The 23,338-nt window shown below is 45.4% G+C and overlaps 2 protein-coding genes across 4 annotated transcripts in view; both read right to left on the bottom strand.

Moving 5' to 3' along the window:
- KDM6B (lysine demethylase 6B) overlaps positions 1 to 5,258 on the bottom strand; it is a 195,530-nt gene extending 190,272 nt beyond the window's left edge. For 2 of the 3 annotated variants that reach the window (XM_067469705.1, XM_067469707.1), the window contains exon 1: positions 4,950 to 5,258. The gene's annotated coding sequence lies outside the window, so the exon portion shown is untranslated. The remainder of the gene's footprint in view (positions 1 to 4,949) is intronic. The other variant, XM_067469706.1, reaches the window with a different exon arrangement.
- An 8,102-nt stretch (positions 5,259 to 13,360) lies between these two features.
- DNAH2 (dynein axonemal heavy chain 2) overlaps positions 13,361 to 23,338 on the bottom strand; it is a 202,285-nt gene continuing 192,307 nt past the window's right edge. The window contains exons 80-87 of the mRNA XM_060779843.2: positions 21,740 to 21,924; positions 19,635 to 19,863; positions 19,253 to 19,404; positions 19,017 to 19,131; positions 17,176 to 17,352; positions 14,266 to 14,340; positions 13,995 to 14,145; positions 13,361 to 13,633 (exon numbers count right to left, since the gene is read on the bottom strand). Of these exons, the coding sequence (XP_060635826.2) occupies positions 13,479 to 13,633; positions 13,995 to 14,145; positions 14,266 to 14,340; positions 17,176 to 17,352; positions 19,017 to 19,131; positions 19,253 to 19,404; positions 19,635 to 19,863; positions 21,740 to 21,924 (1,239 nt within the window). The 3' untranslated portion in view covers positions 13,361 to 13,478. The remainder of the gene's footprint in view (positions 13,634 to 13,994; positions 14,146 to 14,265; positions 14,341 to 17,175; positions 17,353 to 19,016; positions 19,132 to 19,252; positions 19,405 to 19,634; positions 19,864 to 21,739; positions 21,925 to 23,338) is intronic.

The raw sequence follows: 23,338 nt of genomic DNA, 5'->3' as shown, positions 1-23,338 counted from the left end.
CTGCTACAACCCTCATCTAATGACAGATCAAGACCAAACTTGGCACACAGAGCCCCCATGACTTACCCTACATCCCAGTGCTGTTTGAAGGAGGATGGAGGATGGATGATGGGAATTGCAGAACCTTCATTTACTTCTTGAAACCACAGTGACTCTCATCCAAATACCAATAAAGACCAAACTTGGCACAGAGAGCCCCCATGGCCAACTCAATATTCTGGTGAGGTTTGGGGGAGAACAGACTATGGATGATGGGACTTCAAGTACCTCCACTCATTTCCCAAGACTGATGCAACACTCATCTAATGACCGATTAATACCAAACTTGGCACACAGAGCCCCCATGACCCACTCTACATCCTGGTGCACTTTCAAGGAGGACAGAACATGGATGATGGGATCTCGAGTACCTCCACTCCCTTCCCCAGACTGCTACAACCCTCATCTAATGACAGATCAAGACCAAACTTGGCACACAGAGCCCCCATGACTTACCCTACATCCCAGTGCTGTTTGAAGGAGGATGGAGGTGGATGATGGGAATTGCAGAACCTTCACTTACTTCTTGAAACCACAGTGACTCTCATCCAAATACCAATAAAGACCAAACTTGGCACAGAGAGCCCCCATGGCCAACTCAATATTCTGGTGAGGTTTGGGGGAGAACAGACTATGGATGATGGGACTTCAAGTACCTCCACTCATTTCCCAAGACTGATGCAACACTCATCTAATGACCGATCAATACCAAACTTGGCACACAGAGCCCCCATGACCCACTCTACATCCTGGTGCACTTTCAAGGAGGACAGAACATGGATGATGGGATCTCGAGTACCTCCACTCCCTTCCCCAGACTGCTACAACCCTCATCTAATGACAGATCAAGACCAAACTTGGCACACAGAGCCCCCATGACTTACCCTACATCCCAGTGCTGTTTGAAGGAGGATGGAGGTGGATGATGGGAATTGCAGAACCTTCACTTACTTCTTGAAACCACAGTGACTCTCATCCAAATACCAATAAAGACCAAACTTGGCACAGAGAGCCTCCATGGCCAACTCAATATTCTGGTGAGGTTTGGGGGAGAACAGACTATGGATGATGGGACTTCAAGTACCTCCACTCATTTCCCAAGACTGATGCAACACTCATCTAATGACCGATCAAGACCAAACTTGGCACACATAGAGCCCCCATGATCCACTCTCCATCCTGGAGCAGTTTGTAGGAGGATGGACCACAGATGATGGGACCCGCAGTACCTTCACTAACTTTCTGAGACCACTTCGAGCCATATAAATAACTGATAAAGACCAACCTTGAGACACAATTCCTTTCTCAAATAACCCGGGCAGCGCCAGGTCCCCAAGCTAGTAAATAAATAAAACTTTATTTATACCCTGCCACCATCTCCCATAGGGACTCGGGCTATCTTACGAACTAGAACACAAACACATAAAATGCAGTACATCAACACATAAAATCAATAACACATTTGCATAAAAACATCTGCAAATCTATTTATCTATGAAGCCCCATCCGCACTGACATATAGTCCTGTTTTGGGATCCAGATTACCTTCATTGAATGGGATTATATGCCAGTGTAGGGCCCCCTGGTGGCACAGTGGGTTAAATCACTGAGTTGCTGAACTTGCTGATCTAAAGCTCAGTGGTTCAAATCCATGTAGCGGGATGACCTCCCGCTGTTAGCCCCAGCTTCTGCCAACCTTGAAGGTCGAAAATATGTAAATGAGAATAGGTTAATAGGTACCGCTCTAGCGGGAAGGTAGTCATGCTGGCCACATGACCTAGAAGGCATCTATGAATAACGCTGGCTCTTCAGCTCAGCAATGGAGATGAACACCTAGATTTAATGTCAGAGAAATGCTTTACCTTTACCTGTTATGTAAAGGTAAAGAAGGCAGGATCATCAAGTTTGCAGACGACACCAAATTGGGAGGGAGAGCCAAGACTCCAGAGGACAGGAGCAGGATTCAAAATGATCTTGACAGACTAGAGAGATGATGGGCCAAAACTAACACAACGAAGTTCAACAGGGACAAATGCAAGAGACTCCACTTAGGCAGAAAAAATGAAATGCAAAGATACAAAATGGGGGACAATGCCTGGCTCGAGAGCAGTACGTGTGAAAAAGATCTTGGAGTCCTCGTGAACAACAAGTTAAACATGAGCCAACAATGTGATGTGGCGGCAAAAAAAGCCAGTGAGATTTTGGCCTGCATCAATAAGAGCATAGTGTCTAGATAAGTCATGCTCCCCATGCTCTATTCCGCTTTGGTTAGACCACACCTGGAATATTGTGTCCAATTCTGGGCACCACAATTCAAGAGAGATATTGACAAGCTGGAATGTGTCCAGAGGAGGGCAACTGAAATGATCAAGAGTCTGGAGAACAAGCCCTGTGAGGAACGGCTTAAGGAGCTGGGCATGTTTAGCCTGAAGAAGAGAAGGCTGAGAGGGGATATGATAGCCATGTATAAATATGTGAGAGGAAGCCACAGGGAGGAGAGAGCAAGCTTGTTTTCTGCTGCCCTGGAGACTAGGACGCGGAACAATGGCTTCAAACTGCAAGAGAGGAGATTCCATTTGAACATGAGGAAGAACTTCCTGACTGTGAGAGCCGTTCAGCAGTGGAACTCTCTGCCCCGGAGTGTGGTGGAGGCTCCTTCTTTGGAAGCTTTTAAACAGAGGCTGGATGGCCATCTGTCAGGTGTGATCTGAATGCAATATTCCTGCTTCTTGGCAGAATGGGGTTGGACTGGATGGCCCAGGAGGTCTCTTCCAACTCTATGATTCTATATGCGTTGCTACTTCATAACTGTAATTCTGATATTGCATAGAATCATAATGTAAATATCTGATATGCAGAATGTATTTTAATTCACAGGACCAGATTTGGCACACATATCTGATAAGCACAAATTTGAAAAGTGTTGGGGCTGGGGGGGGGGGGGTTGATTTTGTAGTTTGGGAGCTGTAGTTGCAGAGATTTATAGTTCACCTACCATCAAAGAGCATTTCGAATTCTGCCAACGATGGAATTGAACTAAACCTGGCACACAGAACTCCCATGACCATGGAAGGGCTTGGTGGGCATTGACCTTGAGTTTGGGAGTTGTAGTTCACCTACATCCAGAGAGCACTCTGGGCTCAAACAATGATAGATCTGGACCAAACTTGGCACGAATACTCAATATGCCCAAATGTGGACACTGGTGGAGTTTGGGGAAAATAGACCTTGACGTTTGGGAGTTGTAGCTGCTGGGATTTATAGTTCACCTGCAATCAAATATCATTCTGAACCCCCCAAACAAGAGAATTGGGCCAAGATTCCCACACAGTACTCCCATGATGAACAGAAAATACTGTGTTTTCTGATGTTCTTTGGTGACCCCTGTGACACTCCCTCAATACCCCCGCAGGGGTCGCGACCCCCAGGTTGAGAAACACTGTTCTAGAGCCTGGATGGCCATCTATCAGGGATAGTTTGACTGTGCTTTTCCTACATGGCAGGGGGTTGGACTAGATGGCCCAGGTGGTCTTTTCCAATTCTATGAGTCGATGACCCTTCTATGACTGTCATGTAATCCACTTTCTGAATTCAATGTATCTGTTGTAAACTGGATTGTATCTGTTATGTATCTGGAATGTCTCAGTTCTGAACTGGATTGTATCTGTTATGTATCTGTTCTGAACTGAACTATATGAGTCTACATCAGGCATGGGCCAACTTGGGCCCTCCCTCCAGGTGTTTTGGACTCCAACACCCACAATTCCTGCTAGGAATTGTGGGAGTTGAAGTCCAAAACACCTGGAGGGAGGGTCCAAGTGGCTGCTAGGAATGGTGGGAGTTGGAGTCCAAAACACCTGGAGGGAGTGCCCAAGTGGCTGCTAGTAATTGTGGGAGTTGGAGTCCAAAACACCTGGAGGGAGGGCCCAAGTGGGTGCTAGGAATTGTGGGAGTTGGAGTCCAAAACACCTGAAGGGAGGGCCCAAGTGGCTGCTAGGAATTGTGGGAGTTGGAGTCCAAAACACCTGGAGGGAGGGCCCAGGTGGCTGCTAGGAATTGTGGGAGTTGGAGTCCAAATCACCCGGAGGGAAGGCCCAAGTGGCTGTTAGGAATTGTGGGAGTTGGAGTCCAAAACACCTAGAGGGAGAGCCCAAGTGGCTGCTAGGAATTGTGGGAGTTGGGAGTCCAAAACACCTGGAGGGAGGGCCCAAGTGGCTTCTAGGAATTGTGGGAGTTGGAGTCCAAAACACCTGAAGGGAGGGCCCAAGTGGCTGCTAGGAATTGTGGGAGTTGGAGTCCAAAACACCTGGAGGGAGGGCCCAAGTGGCTTCTAGGAATTGTGGGAGTTGGAGTCCAAAACACCTGGAGGGAGTGCCCAAGTGGCTGCTAGGAACTGTGGGAGTTGGAGTCCAAAACACCTGGAGGGAAGACCCAAGTGGCTGCTAGGAATTGTGGGAGTTGGAGTCCAAAACAACTGGAGGGAGGGCCCAAGTGGCTGCTAGGAATTGTGGGAATTGGAGTCCAAAACACCTGGAGGGAGAGCCCAAGTGGCTGCTAGGAATTGTGGGAGTTGGAGTCCAAAACACCTGGAGGGAGTGGCTGTTATGTATCTGTTCTGAACTGAACTATATGAGTCTCCATCAGGCATGGTCCAACTTGGGCCCTCCCTCCAGGTGTTTTGGACTCCAACTCCCACAATTCCTAGCAGCCTACCGGCTGCTAGGAATTGTGGGAGTTGGAGTCCAAAACACCTGGAGGGAGGGCCCAAGTTGGACCATGCCTGGCCCTTGCAATGCCAGAAGACCCCTTTCCTTCCACTTTCAACTCCCTCCTCCCTAAACACAACAACCCCAATTGCAAAACAACACAGTATGAGTCTGACTACATTGAGGAGCAGGCACTCCACTTACTCACTCACTCTGCAGATGGCACCATCATCTTCTCTTCCTCCTCCTCCTTCTCTTCCTTCTTCTTCCTCTTCATGCCCCCAAAGCTTGCAACTTTGGGGCTGCAACTGGTGCAAAAGGAAAGAGATAGAAAAGAGAGTAGGGGGTACATTGGGGGGGGGGGAATAGCACCCCCATTTCCCCCTCCTTCCCTCCCTCCCTTCTGTTTCCATTTGCAAGCAGAGCCTGGGAAGGGAAGCTCTCTCTCCGGTGGCGCAGTTGCATTTTCGCCTCTCTCTCTCTCTCTCTCTTTCAATCCCTCTCTCACGCGCTCCCTCCTTCTCTCTCTCTCTGTTCCAAAACAGAGAGAGAAACAGGCCCCTCCCTCTCCCCAAATCAGCCCCCCCCCCCCGCCATTGCTCCAAAACACAGGCTCCTTTCTGCCCCCACTTTTGCATGCAAACATCACATGCACACACACACACAGGCAAAGGATGGGGAGGGTGATGGCACCCCAATTCTGTCCTCATTCACCTGAATGGGTTGGATGCTGTGAGTTTTCCGGGTTCTCTGGCCATGCTCCAGAAGCATTCTCTCCTGACGTTTCACCCACATCTCTGGCAGGCATGGCTCAGAGGTTGTGAGGTCTGCTAGAAGCTAGGAAAATTGGGTTTTATATATCCATGGAATTATCTCCAGGGTGGGAGAAAGAACTCTCGCCTGCTTGAGGCCAGTGGGAATGTTGGAAGTGTTAGCTGGCCCTGATTGTTTCATGTCAAGACTTCCCCTTTCCACTCTTTTTACTGTTCAGGGTGGGAGAAAGAACTCTTTTCTGTTGGAGGCAAGTGTGAATGTGGCAATTGGCCAGCTTTATTAGCATTGAATGGACTTGCCTAGCTGATTGCTGCCTGGGGGATCCTTTGTTGGAAGTGTTAGCTGGCCCTGATTGTTTCATGTCAAGACTTCCCTTTTCCACTTTTTTTACTGTTCAGGGTGGGAGAAAGAACTCTTGTCTGTTGGAGGCAAATGTGAATGTGGCAATTGGCCAGCTTGATTAGCATTGAATGGACTTGCCTAGCTGATTGCTGCCTGGGGGATCCTTTGTTGGAAGTGTTAGCTGGCCCTGATTGTGTCATGTCAAGAATTCCCCTGTTTTTTGAGTGTTCCACTTTTTTTACTGTCCAGGTTGGGAAAAAGAACTCTTGTCTGATGGAGGCAATTGGCCAGCTTGATTTGCATTGAATGACCTTGCAGCTTCAAAACCTAGCTGATTGCTGCCTGGGGGATCCTTTGTTGGAAGTGTTAGCTGGCCCTGATTGTTTCATATCAAGAATTCCCCTGTTTTTTTTAGTATACCACTTTATTTACTGTCCAGGGTGGGAGAAAGAACTCTGTCCTGCTTGGGGCCAGTGTGAATGTTGGAAGTGTTAGCTGGCCCTGATTGTTTCATGTCAAGAATTCCCCTGGTTTTTTTTTTTTTTTTTAGTGTTCCACTTTATTTACTGTCCAGGTGGGTGTCTGTTGGATGCAAGTGTGAATGTGGCCATTGGCCAGCTTGATTAGAATTGAATGGCCTTGCAGCTTCAAAGCCTAGCTGATTGCTGCCTGGGGGATCCTTTGTTGGAAGTGTTAGCTGGCCCTGATTGTTTCATGTCAAGAATTCCCCTGTTTTTTGAGTGTACCACTTTTTTTACTGTCCAGGATGGGAGAAAGAACTCTTGTCTGTTGGAGGCAAGTGTGAATGTGGCAATTGGCCAGCTTGATTAGCCTTGAATGGCCTTGCAGCTTCAAAGCCTAGCTGATTGCTGCCTGGGGGATCCTTTGTTGGGAGGTGTTAGCTGGCCCTGATTGTTTCCTGTTTGGAATTCCCCTATTTTTGAGTGTTGATCTTTATTTAATGTCCTGATTTTGAAGTTTCTGTGTTCCCAAAATTATTATTATTATTATTATTGACATGGTAGTTGTTAGAGTGGTCCAGCATTTCTGTGTTCCCAAAATTATTATTATTATTATTATTATTATTATTATTATTATTATTATTGACATGGTAGTTGTTAGAGTGGTCCAGCATTTCTGTGTTCCTAAAATAATAATAATAATAATAATAATAATAATAATAATAATAATAATTGACATGGTAGTTGTTAGAGTGGTCCAGCATTTCTGTGTTCCCAAAATTATTATTATTATTGACATGGTAGTTGTTAGAGTGGTCCAGCATTTCTGTGTTCCCAAAATTATTATTATTATCATTATCATTATTATTATTGACATGGTAGTTATTAGAGTGTTTCAGCATTTCTGTGTTCCCAAAATTATTATTATTATTATTATTATTATTATTATTATTATTATTATTGACATGGTAGTTGTTAGAGTGGTCTACCATTTCTTGGTTCCCAAAATAATAATAATAATAATAATAATAATAATAATAATAATAATAATTGACATGGTAGTTGTTAGAGTGGTCCAGCATTTCTGTGTTCCAATAATAATAATAATAATAATAATAATAATAATAGGAACACAGAAATGCTGGACCATTCTAACAACTACCATGTCAATAATAATAATAATAATAATAATTATTATTATTATTATTATTATTGGAACACAGAAATGCTGGACCACTCTAACAACTACCATGTCAATAATAATAATAATAATAATTATTATTATTATTATTATTATTGACATGGTAGTTGTTAGAAATGGTCCAGCATTTCTGTGTTCCCAAAATTATTATTATTATTATTATTATTATTATTATTATTGACATGGTAGTTAGAGTGGTTCAGCATTTCTGTATTCCCAAAATAATAATAATAATAATAATAATAATAATAATAATAATAACTATTATTATTATTATTATTGACATGGTAGTTAGAGTGGTTCAGCATTTCTGTGTTCCCAAAATAATAATAATAATAATAATAATAATAATAATAATAATTGTTATTATAATTGACATGGTAGTTGTTGGCGTGGTCCAGCATTTCTGTGTTCTCAAAATTTTTATTATTATTATTATTATTATTATTATTATTATTGACATGGTAGTTGTTAAGAGTGGTCCAGCATTTCTGTGCTCTCAAAATTATTATTATTATTATTATTATTATTATTATTACTATTGACATGGTAGTTGTTAGAGTGGTCCAGCATTTCTGTGTTCTCAAAATAATAATAATAATAATAATAATAATAATAATAGTTATTATTATTATTATTATTATTGACATGGTAGTTGTTAGAGTGGTCCAGCATTTCTGTGTTCTCAAAATTATTATTATTATTATTATTATTATCATCATCATCATCATTATTATGTATTTAGACTTGGGTCTCATCCCAAACACCCAGAAATCAATCTATCTATCTATCTATCTATCTATCTATCTATCTATCTATCTATCTATCTAAAGGGGATTCAAAGTTATTTAACATAAAAGCATTAGTACACAATTTAAAATAAACGAATATAAAAACATTAAAACAGAATCAAATATAAACAGTATTAAAAACCGTTCAACATATTCCATGCATATTCAAGTTAAAGCTCGAGTTCTGCGAGTGCAGCATTCTTCCAAAGGAAGCAGAGAGTGTTTGAGGACTGGAACATCCGTGTGAGGCCAAGGGGCTTGTTCATGAAGTTACTGTCCCCCCAATTCTGCTCTACGCCTGCAAAACATGGACTGTCTACAGACATGACACTCCATCAGCGCTGCCTCTGAAAAATCCTGCAAATCTCTTGGGAAGACAGGCGGACAAATGTCAGCGTGCTGGAAGAAGCAAAACCCACCAGCACTGAAGCGATGCTCCTACGCCATCAACTCCACTGGCAAATGGGGTTTATATATCTGTGGAATGATGTTCAGGGTGGGAGAAAGAACTCTTGTCTGCTTGCGACAAGTGGGCTTGATTAGCACTAAATGCCCTTGCAGCTTCAAAGCTTGGCTGCTACCTGCCTGGGGGAATCCTTTGTCGGGAGGTGATTAGCTGGCTCTGATTGTTTCTTGCTTGAAATTCCCCTGTTTTTGAGTATTCCTTATTTATTGTCTTGATTTTAGACTTGTTCCTTTCCCCAGGCAGTTAGGAATTGTGGGAGTTGAAGTCCAAACCACCTGGAGGGCCCAAGTTTGCCCATGCCTGATCTAGACCCACCTGCTGTGTCTTGGGCAGCAAAGGAGAACCAATAGAGCCAAGGGTTCAAGCAATTTCCCTCTCATCAGTTGAATGCTTTTGATTAAATTCCTGTTGGGTTTCATCCTTGGACTGCACAAGTCTCTCGTGTCATCAAGTTTCCAGACCTCAATGAGTTGCTAGAGATAGGATTCAGCTGAGGCTGGATGGCCATCTGTTGGGAGGCCTTGGATTGTGCCTTCCTGCCTGGCAGAAGGGGGCTGGACTGGATGGCCTTTGGGGGTCTCTTCCAACTCCAGGATTCTAGGATTCGGGAGCCATTCATTGCCTTCCATACGATCCCCTCCTTCTCCTTCCCAGCCTGCGGGATGGATGTATGGGCACGGGGCTCCCAAAAAACCGCTGGCTGCCTGGCTGTCGGTGCCGAAAGCCAAGTGGAGGAAAGGAAATACCTTTCTGGTGACACACAGCCCCATGGCTCTCGGGCAGGCGGGCAGGCCAGAGAAGAGCCAGTGTGTCTCAGAAGGGCCAAGCTGGAGAATCAAAGAATCCTAGAGATGGAAGAGACCCCACGGGCCATCCGGCCCAACCCTTTTGCTATGCAAGAAGACACAATCCAAACCCTCCCAACAGATGAATGTCCAGCCTCTGCTAAAAACCTGCAGAGAAGGAGACCCCATCGGACCCTCAGGAAGCAATACTGCTTTTGAGCAGCTCTCACTGTCAGGAAGTTCTTCCTAATGTGTAAGTGGACTCCCTGTTTCGGCAATGTATACCTCAATGTGTACCTGTGCCTTTCACCTTAAGAACAGACAAGTATCCCGAGCTCTGAGGATGACCTGGGAAGGAATCCCACTGGAGCATTGCAGCGCACCCAAATACCTGGGAGTCACTCTGGACCATGCTCTGACCTACAAGAAGCACTGCCTGAACATCAAGCAAAAAGTGGGTGCTAGAAACAATATCATACGAAAGCTGACGGGCACAACCTGGGGATCACAACCAGATACAGCGAAGACATCTGCCCTTGTGCTATGTTGCTGAGTATGCATGCCCAGTGTGGAACACAACAGGGGATGAGTTGGAGATGTCACTGCCTTGGTCCTTTCACTGTTGCTTGCTACTTCCCAGCGGATGTCAGGTGGTGCGATACTGGCTAAACAGTGTAATCTCACCACGCTATAACAGTGGGTGTGGCTCTGAATGAGACATGCCGCATTATCATGGGGTGTCTGCGCCCTACACCACTGGAGAAATTACACTGCTTAGCCGGTATTGCACCACCTGACATCCGCTGGGAAGTAGCAGCCAATAGTGAAAGGACCACGGCCGTGACATCTCCAGGTCATCCCCTGTTTGGGTATCAGCCAGCACATCAATGACTTAAATCAAGAAATAGTTTTCTAAGATCTACAGAGACACTCGCTGGAATACCCCAGCAAGCGAGAGTCCAAAAGTGGCAGGCTCAAACACAGAACCTCAATCCATGGCTGATACCAAATGAGACACTCCCCCCTGGGCACACAGAAGACTGGGCGACTTGGAAGGCGCTGAACAGACTGCGCTCTGGCACCACGAGATGCAGAGCCAACCTTCAGAAATGGGGCTACAAAGTAGAATCCACGACATGCGAGTACGGAGAAGAGCAAACCACTGACCACCTGCTGCAATGCAACCTGAGCCCTGCCACATGCACAAGGGAGGACCTCCTTGCGGCAACACCAGAGGCACTCCAAGGGGCCAGATACTGGTCAAAGGACATTTAATCAACTACCAAGCTTGCAAACTCTGTGTTTTGTCTGTTTGTTTGTTTGTTTTTGTTAAAAATGTAATACAAATGTCTTGTTGCTGATGACACGATAAATGTGTACCTAATTCTGTGACCCCTGAATATAGTTCTTCATGTTGTGGTGACCCCCAGCCCTAAAATTATTTTCGTTACTACTTCAAAACTGTAATTTTGCTGGGTTGTTGTAGGTTGTTGTAGACCTCACTACTTCTGAGGATGCGTGCCATAGATGCAGGTGAAACGTCAGGAGAGAGTGCCTCTAGAACATGGCCATATAGCCCGAAAAAACCTACAATAACCCAGTGATTCTGGCCAGAAAAGCCTTCAACAATACATTGTAATTTTGCTAGTTATTAATCCTAGTGTAAATATCTGATATGCAGGATGGATTTTCATTCGTTGGATCACATTGGGCACAAATAACCCACACGCCGAAATTCAAATACAGGTGGGTTTGGGAGGGGGGATTGATTTCATCATTTGGGAGTTGTAGTTGCTGGGATTTACAATCAAAGAGCATTCCGAACTCCAACACCAATTGAATTGAACCAAACTCGGCACACAGAACTCCCAAGATCAACAGAAAATACTGGGTTTGGTGGACATTGGCTTTGAGCTAGGAGTTGTAGTTCACCTACATCCAGAGAGCACTGTGGACTCAAATAGTGATGGATCTGGACCAAACTTGGCACAGATACTCAATATGCCCAAATGTGAACACTGGTGGAGCTTGGAGAAAATAGACCTTGATATCTGGGAGTTGTAGTTGCTGGGATTTATAGTTCACCTACAATCCCAGCAGGAGGAGGGCTTTTGGTGGGAGGATTTGCCATCTGTTTCCAAAAGGGTAGAGAAGGACAGGTGGAGAGATCTTCAGCCTTCTCTGCCAAAGATGTTCTTAGACCATCAGACTTCTGTGTCTTCCGATGGTCTTTGGCAACCCATCTAAAAAAAAAAACCCTGTGACCCCCCCCCCCCCAGCAGTTTTGGAATTGTAGTTCACCTACATCCAGAGAGCACTGTGGAGTGAGACAAATACGGATCTAGACCAAACTTGGCATGAATACTCAATATGCCCAAATGTGAACACTGGTGGAGTTTGGGGAAAATAGACCTTGATACTTGGGAGTTGTCGTTGCTGGGATTTATAGTTCACTTACAACCAAAGAACATTCTGAACCCCACCAATGATAGAATTGGGCCAAATTTCCCACACAGAACCTCCAGGACCAACAGAAAATACTGTGTTTTCTGATGCTCTTTGGTGACCCCTCTGTCCCTCCCTTGCAGCCCCCCCCCCAGGGGTCCCGACCCCCAGGTTGATAAACACTGGTCTATATAATGTGCTGATTTACTGTCCATATGTTGGAGGTTGTGGGATGAGGATTTGTAAGTATGTACTTGTTGTGGTTTTATGTATGCAACTTTTGAGCCTCATTCGTGGGAGAAAGGCAGGATAAAAGTAAATAAATAAAATAAAAGTAAACACAACAACAATAATAATAAGCCAGTACATGTGGTCCCAGTGGTCATTGGCACATTGGCTGCCGTGCCAAAAGACCTCAGCGGCATTTGGAAACAATAAACATTAACAAAATTACGATCTGTCAACTGCAAAAGACCACCTTATTTGGATCTGCGTGCATCATTCGAAAATACATCACACAGTCCTAGACGCTTGGGAAGTGTTCGACTTGTGATTTTGTGATACGAAATCCAGCAGAGAGATCTCGTTTGCTGAGACATACTGTATGTTTGTGTCAGTAAAATAATAATAGATCACAATAGATAAACAATAGATCACATCCTCAGTTGCTGCAAGAAAATTGCACAGACAGACTCCAAGCAGAGGCACAACACCGTTGCTCAGATGATCTATTGGAACTTGTGCCACAAACACAATCTGCCTGCGACAAAGAACTGGAGGGATCACAAACCGGAAAAAGTTACAGAAAATGAGCACGTCAAGTTATTCTGGGGCTTCCGAATTCAGACAGACAGAGTTTTGGAGCATAATACTCCTGACCTCACTATTGTGTTAAAAAAGCAAAGAATGAATCGTCGATGTCGCAATCCCAGGTGACAGCAGGATTACAGAGAAACAACTGGAAAAGCTGACACGATGTGAGGATTTAAAGATCGAACTGCAAAGTCTCTGGCACAAACCAGTCAAGGTGGTCCCAGTGGTGATCAGCACACTGGGTGCAGTGCCTAGAAACCTTGGCCTGCACTTAAACACAATCGGCGCTGACAAAAATACCATCTGCCAGCTGCAGAAGGCCACCTTAGTGGGATCTGCACGCATTATTCACCGATACATCACACAATCCTAGACACTTGGGAAGTGTCTCATGTGTGATCCAATTCAACAGCCAGCAGAGTGTCTGCTGTGGACTCATCTTGTTGTGTTTCTAATAATAATAATAATAATAATAATAATAATAATGATAATAATGATAATAATGATAATAATAATAATAATAATACACAAAGGAAGTGAAATAAATAACTATATTTAATTTCACCCAGAATAACAACAAGAGAGAAAAGGTAGGAGAAATCAAGGAAAAGTCAGAAGGGGAAGTTCTGGAGAGAGACAAAGACGATTGTTATCTTCAGTTGTCCAGGCTCATGAGCAAGGCCGTGCCCCGCTTGATCCAGTGGTCGGAGGGCATGGCTCCGGACCGAAGGTCAATGCCAATGACGAAAGAGGGCCTCCCGGCGGTACCAGCCCGGTTGGGGTAATAGTAGCAAGGACAGGCATACATCCCTGGAGACAGAGGAGAGAAAGAGGGGACTTCGGGTGAGGTTAGGACAAGCAAAACCAAATGGCATGAAGGAGAAGAGCATAGCTACCTGGCGAGCAAGGGCCAGGTGATGGGGCCAACCTCCTGCACTGCTCTGGTGTCTCTAAACCAGGCATGGGCAAACTTTGGCCCTCCAGGTGTTTTGGACTTCAACTCCCACTATTCCTAACAGCCTACCGGCTGTTAGGAATGGTGGGAGTTGAAGTCCAAAACACCTGGAGGGCCAAAGTTTGCCTATGTCTGCTCTGAACAGAGCCATTTGCTCCCAACCACGAGGGACAAGGTGAGGCAAAGCCCTTGCCTCTCTCCAAGCCACCTACATACCTTTGCCACTCTTCTTCTTGTTCTCCACCGGCTTGAAGTGGATGGTGGGGATGGGGCAGACCAGCTGCATGGGCTCTGCCTCCATCAGGCAAGAGTTCTTCTTGTCCCAGCCAGCACCCTGCAGGTAGAGGCCCCGGATCCAGACCCCTTCCTGGAGGTTGCAAAGGGCAGTTGGGATGGGAGAGAGGAAGAACGGGCAGGACGTGACGTCTGGGCACAGCCAGCCTCTAGGTCCCCATCCCTAACTTTCGACAGAGGGGAGCACACCTACCTTGGGGGGATACACCAGGTTGTTGTCATCCACCGTGGAGACAATGAACTCCCAAGAAAGGGTGTCGACTGAGATCTAAAGGAACAAGGAGGAAGCGGTGAGGTGACTCTACAACCCAAGGGTGAGCAGCTTCTCCACAAGATGCCTCTCCTTGAGTATATAAATGTGCTAGCTGGCAACATTAGCCCCTCTTCTCCTTCCTGTCTGTGGCCTGAACCAAAAGTCTGACTGACAAACTATAGGAGTGTGGTGGAAGCTCCTAAGCAGAGGCTGAATGGCCATCTGTCAGGGGTATTTTGATTGTGCTTTTCCTGCATGGCAGGGGGTTGGACTAGATGACCCATGTAGTCTCTTCCAACTCTATTATTTTATGATTCTAGGCCTCCACTTCCCAGATTCTTCTTAACGGTTTCACGCCCTCTTGAACTCTCTCTTCAAAGTTCTTTTCAACTTTCCCTTACGTTACTTGTCGACTATCGGTCTCGTGCAGGTATTTAGCCTTAGATGGAGTTTACCACCCGCTTTGGGCTCACTTTTCTTTCCTACCCCATTTCCAAAATCCAACACAGATTTGTTTTGAACTCAGGGTCAAGACACATCAGATCATTTGATCCCCCTCTTCTCCCCACAGCTCCCATCACAGGCCATTCTACTATCCCTAGAGTTATAGCTAATTATTATTATTATTATTATTATTATTAGTAGTAGTAGTAGTAGCAGCAGCAGCAATAATAATAATAATAATAATAATAGTTTATTTATACCTCACCACCATTTCCCCAAGGGGAATCGGGGTGGCTTACATGTGGCCAAGTCCAACAATACAGCAATGCAAATAAACAGCATACAACGACAATAAAATATACAAATAAAATACAAGAAACAATATAAATAAGCACATCAAACAATGTAAAATCACAATAATTTAAACACAGAAAATAAATCACAGTGAGCAGGGCCAGTAGCAAGGATTAAAAGTTTAAAACACTGGGTGAGAAGGCAATATAATGTATCTGGACAGGGGATCAGGGGGACGAAAGTATGATTTAATTGCACTAGTAGGTAGAAAATAAAGTGCTTCCGGGGGCATTTTATGCAGGATTTTGTCAGGCCAAGGGTTATCGTTCAGGGGTATATAGGTCAAGGGTAGTAGTAGTATATGTTAGAAATACTAAATACTAACTATATATTTTTAATTACAAAAATGAGCGTCAAGCACTGAAAGGGTTAAATAGATGCATTTATTCATTAAAAGCTGTAGTTCAATATAAGTAGGTGTGCCTGTAGCTTAGTAGTCATCAGTCTAAAGGAGCCCTCGGTGTTAGCAAAACTTGGTCTGTGAGAGGCCTCAGTGTGAGAAGGCCTCAGTGTTAGTTCACTTCACTGGGAGAAAGGCCTCAGTCTGAGAGAGCCCTCAGTTTGAGAAGGCCTCAGTGGTAGAAAGGCCTCAGTGTTAGTAAGTCTCAATATGAGAGGACTTGGTGTGAGAAGCTTTGGTGAGAGGAAGCCCCAGGTTGAAGGCCATCATGAGTCCCCCCACAGGGGTTGAGAAGGGCGGGGTAGAAATGCGCGAAATAAATAATAAATGTGTGAAGGCTGCTGTATAAAAATCTACGGTGTGAAGCTCTGTGTAACTTCGGTGTAAGAGGAGACTCTGTGAGAGTGAAGCTGTTTATCTGCATGAGAAAGAAGCCCAGCATGGAAGCAAAGAAGGAAGTGTAAAGGACTGACTTTATATTATGGAAAACTTGTAAATAGTGCAATCATATTATTTTGCTATAAAGAACAGCCTCCTAAGGAAGAGATAATAACACTGGTCCATGTGTTTTTGTTCTTTTTATCACTTTGGACTACTGGTACTGCTTTTTTTTCTTTTTCTTTCTTTTTTGTTGTGTCAGGAGTGACTTGAGAAACTGCAAGTTGCTTCTGGTGTGAGAGAATTGGCCGTCTGCAAGGACGTTGCCCAGGAGACGCCCGGATGATTTGATGTTTTTATCATCCTTGTGGGGGGCTTCTCTCATGTCCCCGCATGAGGAGCTGGAGCTGACAAAGGGAGCTCATCCGCCTCTCCCCGGATTTGAACCTGTGACCTGTTGGTCTTCAGTCCTGCTGGCACAGGGGTTTAACCCTCTGCGCCACCGGGGGCTCCATACTGGTACTGCTGCTAATAAGTTACTCTGCTGTGCATTTATGAGGAGGGTCTTTTGCTAATGAGCCCACTCGTCCAACAGCACCATGATCATCATCATCTTCCACTTTTGTCTCTTGACTGAGACGCAAAGTGACTGCTGCTGAGGAGAAGGTGAAGATAGGACCTCCCAAATAAGAACTCTGCTACTATAAGGAATTTTCATTCTACCAAATTTCTAGAATGGCAGAGAGATCGTAGTAAATCCTTTGAACTCTTCTTTTTGGTCCTCAGTCACTAAATCTTACTCGGGATTCAAGGAAGTCAAGGCTCTTCTGGACTCTTGGACCAGTTCTTCAACATGCTTCTGGAATGAGCTTAATGTATTTCAAGTAGACTGGAACGTACTTAGTCCTAATCTTTTTGTTTATACTGGTTTTAAACCACTTCATTGGATGTGTGGCAATAGCAGATTCCCAGATTAGTTTAGTGTTTACACCTTATTTTATTTTTCTGGTTATTTAATATTTAATGTTTATTTTACTCAAGTGATATTTGTCTTTACTGTTCTAATGTAGCACAAATCCTATGTAAAATCATACTACGTATTTTTGACATTAATATTGAAATCTGAAGTTTTCATTTACTGTAGTAATGCAAGAAATTTGAGAATGAAGGAACACTTAAAGGCTAGGGTGGGGAAAAATATTATTTAGGGAAAAATATAAGTATACCTCTCCCCCTACCCACCCCACTGCCCCACTCCCCCTGCCATTTCCTACATTGTTAAGCCGGGCAGCAGCTTGCAGCACAGCAGTCAGGAACCCGGTAGGAAAGGTGAAGCCCGAGAGCCAGAAGAGCACGGGAGGGTGAGCGGTGTTGGCCCAGCGGGTAAACTGGTCCACGCGAAGGCCCAAGTCCCGGGTCCAGGCGGCCAGGGGCTTCTGGGATGGATAGGCCTGCAAGGGAAGGAAAGGGCTGGAAATAATAATAATAATATAATAATAATAAACCTTTATTCATACCCCGCTACCATCTCCCGAAGGACTCGGTGCGGCTTACCAGAGGCCGAGCCCAAATACATCAGTAAAAACAGCAACAACAGCAATAAAGTCAATAAATAAACTCATAAACAAAGCAATAAACAGTAACAATAACACCACGATGCATTAAAAACCTATGGCAGGGCCAAATGTAATATTTAAAATTTTAAAAATGCTGGGCATGACAACTAGGATAGGTATTTGGAGACAGATGGAGTGAGCAGACAATCCTAGATCATTAGTAAAGTGTGATTAGAGACATGTTGCTTAGGGTTTCCTTATTCTGGGAAGGCACACTGGAACAACCATGTTTTCAGGCTCCTCTTGAAGACTGGCAGAGTTGGGGCATGCCTAATGTCCTTGGAAAGCGAGTTCCAGGGTCAAGGGGCCACCACCGAGAAGGCCCTATCCCTCGTCCCCACCAATCGCGCCAGACCGACAGGTCGCAGGTTCAAATCCAGGGAGAGGTGGATGAGCTCCCTCTATCAGCTCCAGCTCCTCATGTGGGGACATGAGAGAAGCCTCCCACAAGGATGATAAAAAAAACATCAAATCATCCAGGCGTCCCCTGAGCAACGTCCTTGCAGATGGCCAATTCTCTCACACCAGAAGCGATTTGCTCCTGACACGACAACCCCCCCCCCCAAAAAAACCCAATTGCGCTTGCGATAGAGGTGGGATCGTGAGTAGGGCCTCTCCAGATGAACGAAGAGATCATGTGGGTCCGTACACAGAGATGCGGTCACGCAGGTAGGTGGGTCCCAAACCGTTTAGGGCTTTGTAGGAAAGCACCTGAACCTTGAGTTGGGACCGGAAAATGAACAGCAGCCAATGCAGCTCCTTAAACAGGAGGGTTGACCTCTCCCTGTAAGGAGCACCAGTTAACAACCTGGCCACCGCCCATTGGACCAGTTGAAATTTCCAGGCCGTTTTCAAGGGTAGCCCCACGTAGAGTGCATTACAGTAATCCAATCTGGAAATGATGGACAGACACCTGCAAGTCCCCCAAAGAAGGAAGAAAACTCCCTCTCACACACACAAAGCAAAGTTAAATGGTGCTTCTCTCAAAGAAGGTATTTATTGTCAGACAAGGAGTACTTTCTCTCTTTCCCCCCGCTCTCTCTCTCCAGTGACTTGGAAAGGAGATGATACCTCACTTGTGAATCTTTTACCGAAGAAGAACAGCTTTTGAAATCCTACTTTTCCCTCAGTGGGGGGACTTTTTGAAGTGTATGCATTATGTATGTCTCCCTAGTGGGAAATCTCTGCCTCAGAAGTAGAAGGAGAAGAAAGGGAAGACTGGTGGGTCCCAGAAGGGATTCTTCATAAACACAATTGCCCCTGAGGCTAAAAAAGAAAACAAGGTGTTGAGAAATGAAAGAAGAAACAGGAGTTGTTTCTCCTTACAAGGATCTGGCTGCGCTGGCAGAAGAGCCGGAGGCACCCCTTCCCTGTGAGGAAATTTAACCTTCTGGAGACTTTGGGAGGGTCCCTCACTCTTCCTGCATCCAAGACATAGACCAAGGAGAGCATTGTCCAGGGACACACACAGAGAGCAGCTTTGTTTCTGAGGGGCTTACCCTCTCCCACATGGGGGGCACGCGGGCATCGAAAATGCAGTTGAAGATCTCCTCCAGGTCAGTCGACATGACCACCAGGCCTTGGATGCCCTTCTCCAGCTCGACCAGAGAGGACCTACAGAAGATAGACAGAAGAAGGAGTCACACAAAAGGATGACTTCACTTGAGACCAAGACCTTCCTTGCCCGAAACATGGAACTGAGAAGAGAGCTGAAAGTTTCTGGGCTGGAGCTCACCTGATGACCTGCAGCAAAGAGTTGTAACGCTGGATCTCCTGCAGCAGGACTACATTGAGTGGGGAAGGGTCCGTGGAAAGGACCTTGCATGTCCCCTCGTAGTCAATCTCCTCCGGGATCTTGCTCCGCACATCGGCCGAGAGCTCCAGCACCTATTGCGGAGGGCAGGCAAGACCAAGCATTTGAAGGAATGAAGTCACTAATGCTGCTGAAAGTGCAAAATATGTTATCTCTAATGCTGTATGGCAAGATATCCCGCTCCCTCCCGGACAGGTTTGAGGCTTTCAAGCTGAAGGACTTCAGTCCTGGGACTTCTCTTTCATGACCCTTGCTTCCTTCTTGGCTGACAAAGGGTCCTGATGCTACAAACCCATTCCTGTACCTTATCCTCGCGACTCTGCCCAGCTGCCCCAGCGGGTGTTGTCTGCGGTTGTAAGGAGAGCAGGGTTTCAAAGAGTGTCCTGGCCTCGGTGATCTGGGAGGCCACGTCGGCATTGGGATGCTGGCCAAAGGCCTCTGGGGCATCCATACCAGGCAGTAAAGTGATGTATTCCTTATACGAGGCCAGGTTGCCATCCTTGGGGATACAGTAAGTATCCAGAGAAGATAGCCTGAGGAGAAAGGCCGGTGTCACCACTGTCTGTGGAGGCTTCTCTTCCCAGGTTCTCCCACACTTGGTTGCCTCATAACATTTCATCCCCACGTGCACCTTTTGTACACCAAGTCTGAACCACAAAGGCATAGCCCACCAAGGTATTCTCTGTGGCTATTCTCCAATGTGAGGCCTTTACTGGAGAAACACATGCCAGAAATATTAAATATTAATGAGGTATTTTTAATTACAAAAATGTGAGTCAAGCACTGAAAGGGTTAAATAGATGCAATGATTCAGCAAAAACTGCAAGTGTGCCGGTAGCTTAGTAGCCCTCAGTCTGTGAGAAGTATCTGTGGAAGAAGGGTCTCAGTGTGTTAGTAGGCCTCAGTATGAGAAGGCTTCAGTGTTAGTTCACCTCACTGGGAGAAAGGTCTCAGTCTGAGAGAGTCCTCAGTGTATTCTTGAAGGCTTTCATGGCCAGAATCACTGGGTTAATGTAGGTTTTTTCGGGCTATATGGCCATGTTCTAGAGGCATTCTCTCCTGACTTTTCACCTGCATCTATGGCAAGCATCCTCAGAGGCAGTGAGGTCTGTTGGAACCAGGAAAAAGGATTTATATATCTGTGGAATGACCACAGATATATAAACCCTTGTATAGGGACCACCAAACACAGCGCCCAAACACGAATCAAGGAACATGATATATAAACCTTTTTTTCCCTAGTTCCAACAGACCTCACTACCTCTGAGGATGCTTGACATAGATGCAGGTGAAACATCAGGAGAGAATGCCTCTAGAACATGGCCATATAGCCCGAAAAACCTACAACCCAGAGTCCTCAGTGTGAGCAGGCCTCAGTGTGAGGTAGACCTCAGTGTGAAGTAGGCCTCAGTGTTAGTAGGCCTCGGTATGAGAAGGCCTGGTGTGAGAAGCTTCTGTAGGAGAAGCCCCAAGTTGAAGGCTATTGTGTGTGAAGCTCCAGTGTGAAGGCTGCTGTGTAAAAAGGTACTGTGTGAAGCTCCTGTGTAACTTCAGTCTGAGAGGAGACTCTGTGAGAGAAAAGCTGTTTATCTGCACGAGAAAGAAGCCCAGTGTGGAAGCAAAGAAGGAAGTGTAAAGAACTTTATTTTGTGTTAGGGAAGCCTTGTTCTTGTAAATAGTGCAACCATATTATTTTGCTATAAAGAAAAGCCTCCTATGGAAGAGGAACATCTGTCTGGGTGTTTTTGTTCTTTTTAAAATCACTTTTGGCTACTGATGCTGGGTCATGCTACTGCTAATAAGTTATTCTGCTGTGCGTTTATGAGGAGGGTCTTTTGTTAATAAGCCCACTCTCTCAATAACACAATCCCAGAAAACTCAAATGGAAAGTAAGCTGCAGAAGCCCTGAGGAAAAGGTGAAAGGAAAAGCGAAAGGAGGGGAGTTTTCTCAGAGGAGAGAGAAATAACACTAAAAGATAATGCTCTGTCCTTGACAGGACAAATGATAATCCCACCTGAGGAAGGAAAATGGATGGATGTGTGCAAGGAAGACCACATCATTCCCAGGGCCCTAGGCTCCATTGTCATCCTTTCCTCCAACCTTTTGTCCAGGAGCACAATCTACTTATGACAGAACTCCCAACAGGAAGGAAGAGAGAAACGAAGGAACAAGAGAGAAAAGGAAAATAGGGAAGAGAGGAGAGAAGAATTCCATGCCTGAGCGTGTCCTCAGGCCCAAAGCTTTTACAACCATACAAGGGAAACTGCTCTCCAATAAAGATTATTTCCTGAAGAACAAACACTCTCCTTCCACCCTACTCCTTGCCACTCGTAAAACCATGCCCTGTTCCCATGTTCCAAGAGTCCTCCCCCCCCCCCCCCGTCCTTCTCTGAGCCCTCAATACTAACTTGAAGGAAGGGGTAGAGAGGCTTTGCTCGCAGAAGTAGTCATTGATGTAAGTGGTCAAGAGGCGCCGGTCCCAGTCGTCGGTCACGTGGCCCCCGTAGTTGACGCCCGCAATCAGGTACTTGAGGGCATCCCAGGGCGTGTCCTCGTACTCATCCAGGTAGAGGCTCAGGAGGTTCTCTGACACCTGGACAGGAAAAGAAGCACCCATACTGAATGGGAACCCTGCCTTCAGGGGGTGGGCAGAGATGGCTGCGTAGTGGAGGTTTAATAAAATAATAATAATAATAATAATAATAATAATAATTTATTTATTTATTTAGGGTTTTTCTATCCCATCCTTTCTCAACCTCCGCAGAGGGACTCAGGACGGCTAACAAAGTGGCACCCCATGGCACCCACATCAAAACATAAATATACAATTAACAGCAATGTAATAATAAAACAATATAAAACAGTATAAACAATATAAAACCGTATAAACAATATAAAAACAGACAACAAATAGTCAGTGGTCACCAATTTAAATCATTATCCAAGAGAAGTCCATCAGTTCTAAATAAATCGACAGCATTTTGGCCTGCATCAATAGGAGCTTGGTGTCTAGATCTAGGGAAGTCATGCTCCCCATGCTCTATTCCACTTCGTTTAGACCACACCTGGAATATTGTGTCCAATTCTGGGCACCACAATTCAAGAGAGATATTGACAAGCTGGAATGTGTCCAGAGGAGGGTGACTAAAATGATCAAGGGTCTGGAGAACAAGCCCTATGAGGAGCGGCTTAAGGAGCTGGGCATGTTTAGCCTGAAGAAGAGAAGGCTGAGAGGAGACATGATAGCCATGTATAAATATGTGAGAGGAAGCCACAGAGAGGAGGGAGCAAGCTTGTTTTCTGCTTCCCTGGAGACTAGGACGCGGAACAATGGGTTCAAACTGCAAGAAAGGAGATTCCATCTGAACATGAGGAAGAACTTCCTGACTGTGAGAGCCGTTCAGCAGTGGAACTCTCTGCCCTGGAGTGTGGTGGAGGCTCCTTCTTTGGAAGCTTTTAAACAGAGGCTGGCTGGCCATCTGTCAGGGGTGATTTGAATGCAATATTCCTGCTTCTTGGCAGAATGGGGTTGGACTGGATGGCCCATGAAGTCTCTTCCAATTCTTTGATTCTATGATTCTATGTCAGTAGGTCAGCCTATTCTCCAAAGGCCAGATTCCATAGCCAGGATTTTACTTGTTTCTGGAAGGTCAAGAGGGATGCAGCTGAACTAATTTCACTCGGGAGTTCCACAGTTGGGGAGCCACCACAGAAAAGGCCCTGTCCCTTGTCCCCACCAGACGCGATTGTGACAATAGGGGGACAACGAGCAGGGTCTCCTCAGATGATCTTAGGGCCCTAGGTGGATCATAGAATCATAGAATCAAAGAGTTGGAAGAGACCTCATGGGCCATCCAGTCCAACCCCCTGCCAAGAAGCAGGAATATTGCATTCAAATCACCCCTGACAGATGGCCATCCGGCCATCCAGCCAGGATCGTAGTGGGAGATACGTTCAGACAAGTAAACTGGGCCAGAACTGTTAAGGGCTTTATAGGCCAAGGTCAG

This window comes from Anolis sagrei, chromosome 6 (genome assembly GCF_037176765.1).
Source record: "Anolis sagrei isolate rAnoSag1 chromosome 6, rAnoSag1.mat, whole genome shotgun sequence".
NCBI classification, from domain to species: Eukaryota; Metazoa; Chordata; class Lepidosauria; order Squamata; family Dactyloidae; genus Anolis; species Anolis sagrei.
This window is presented reverse-complemented; position numbering and strand designations above follow the sequence as displayed.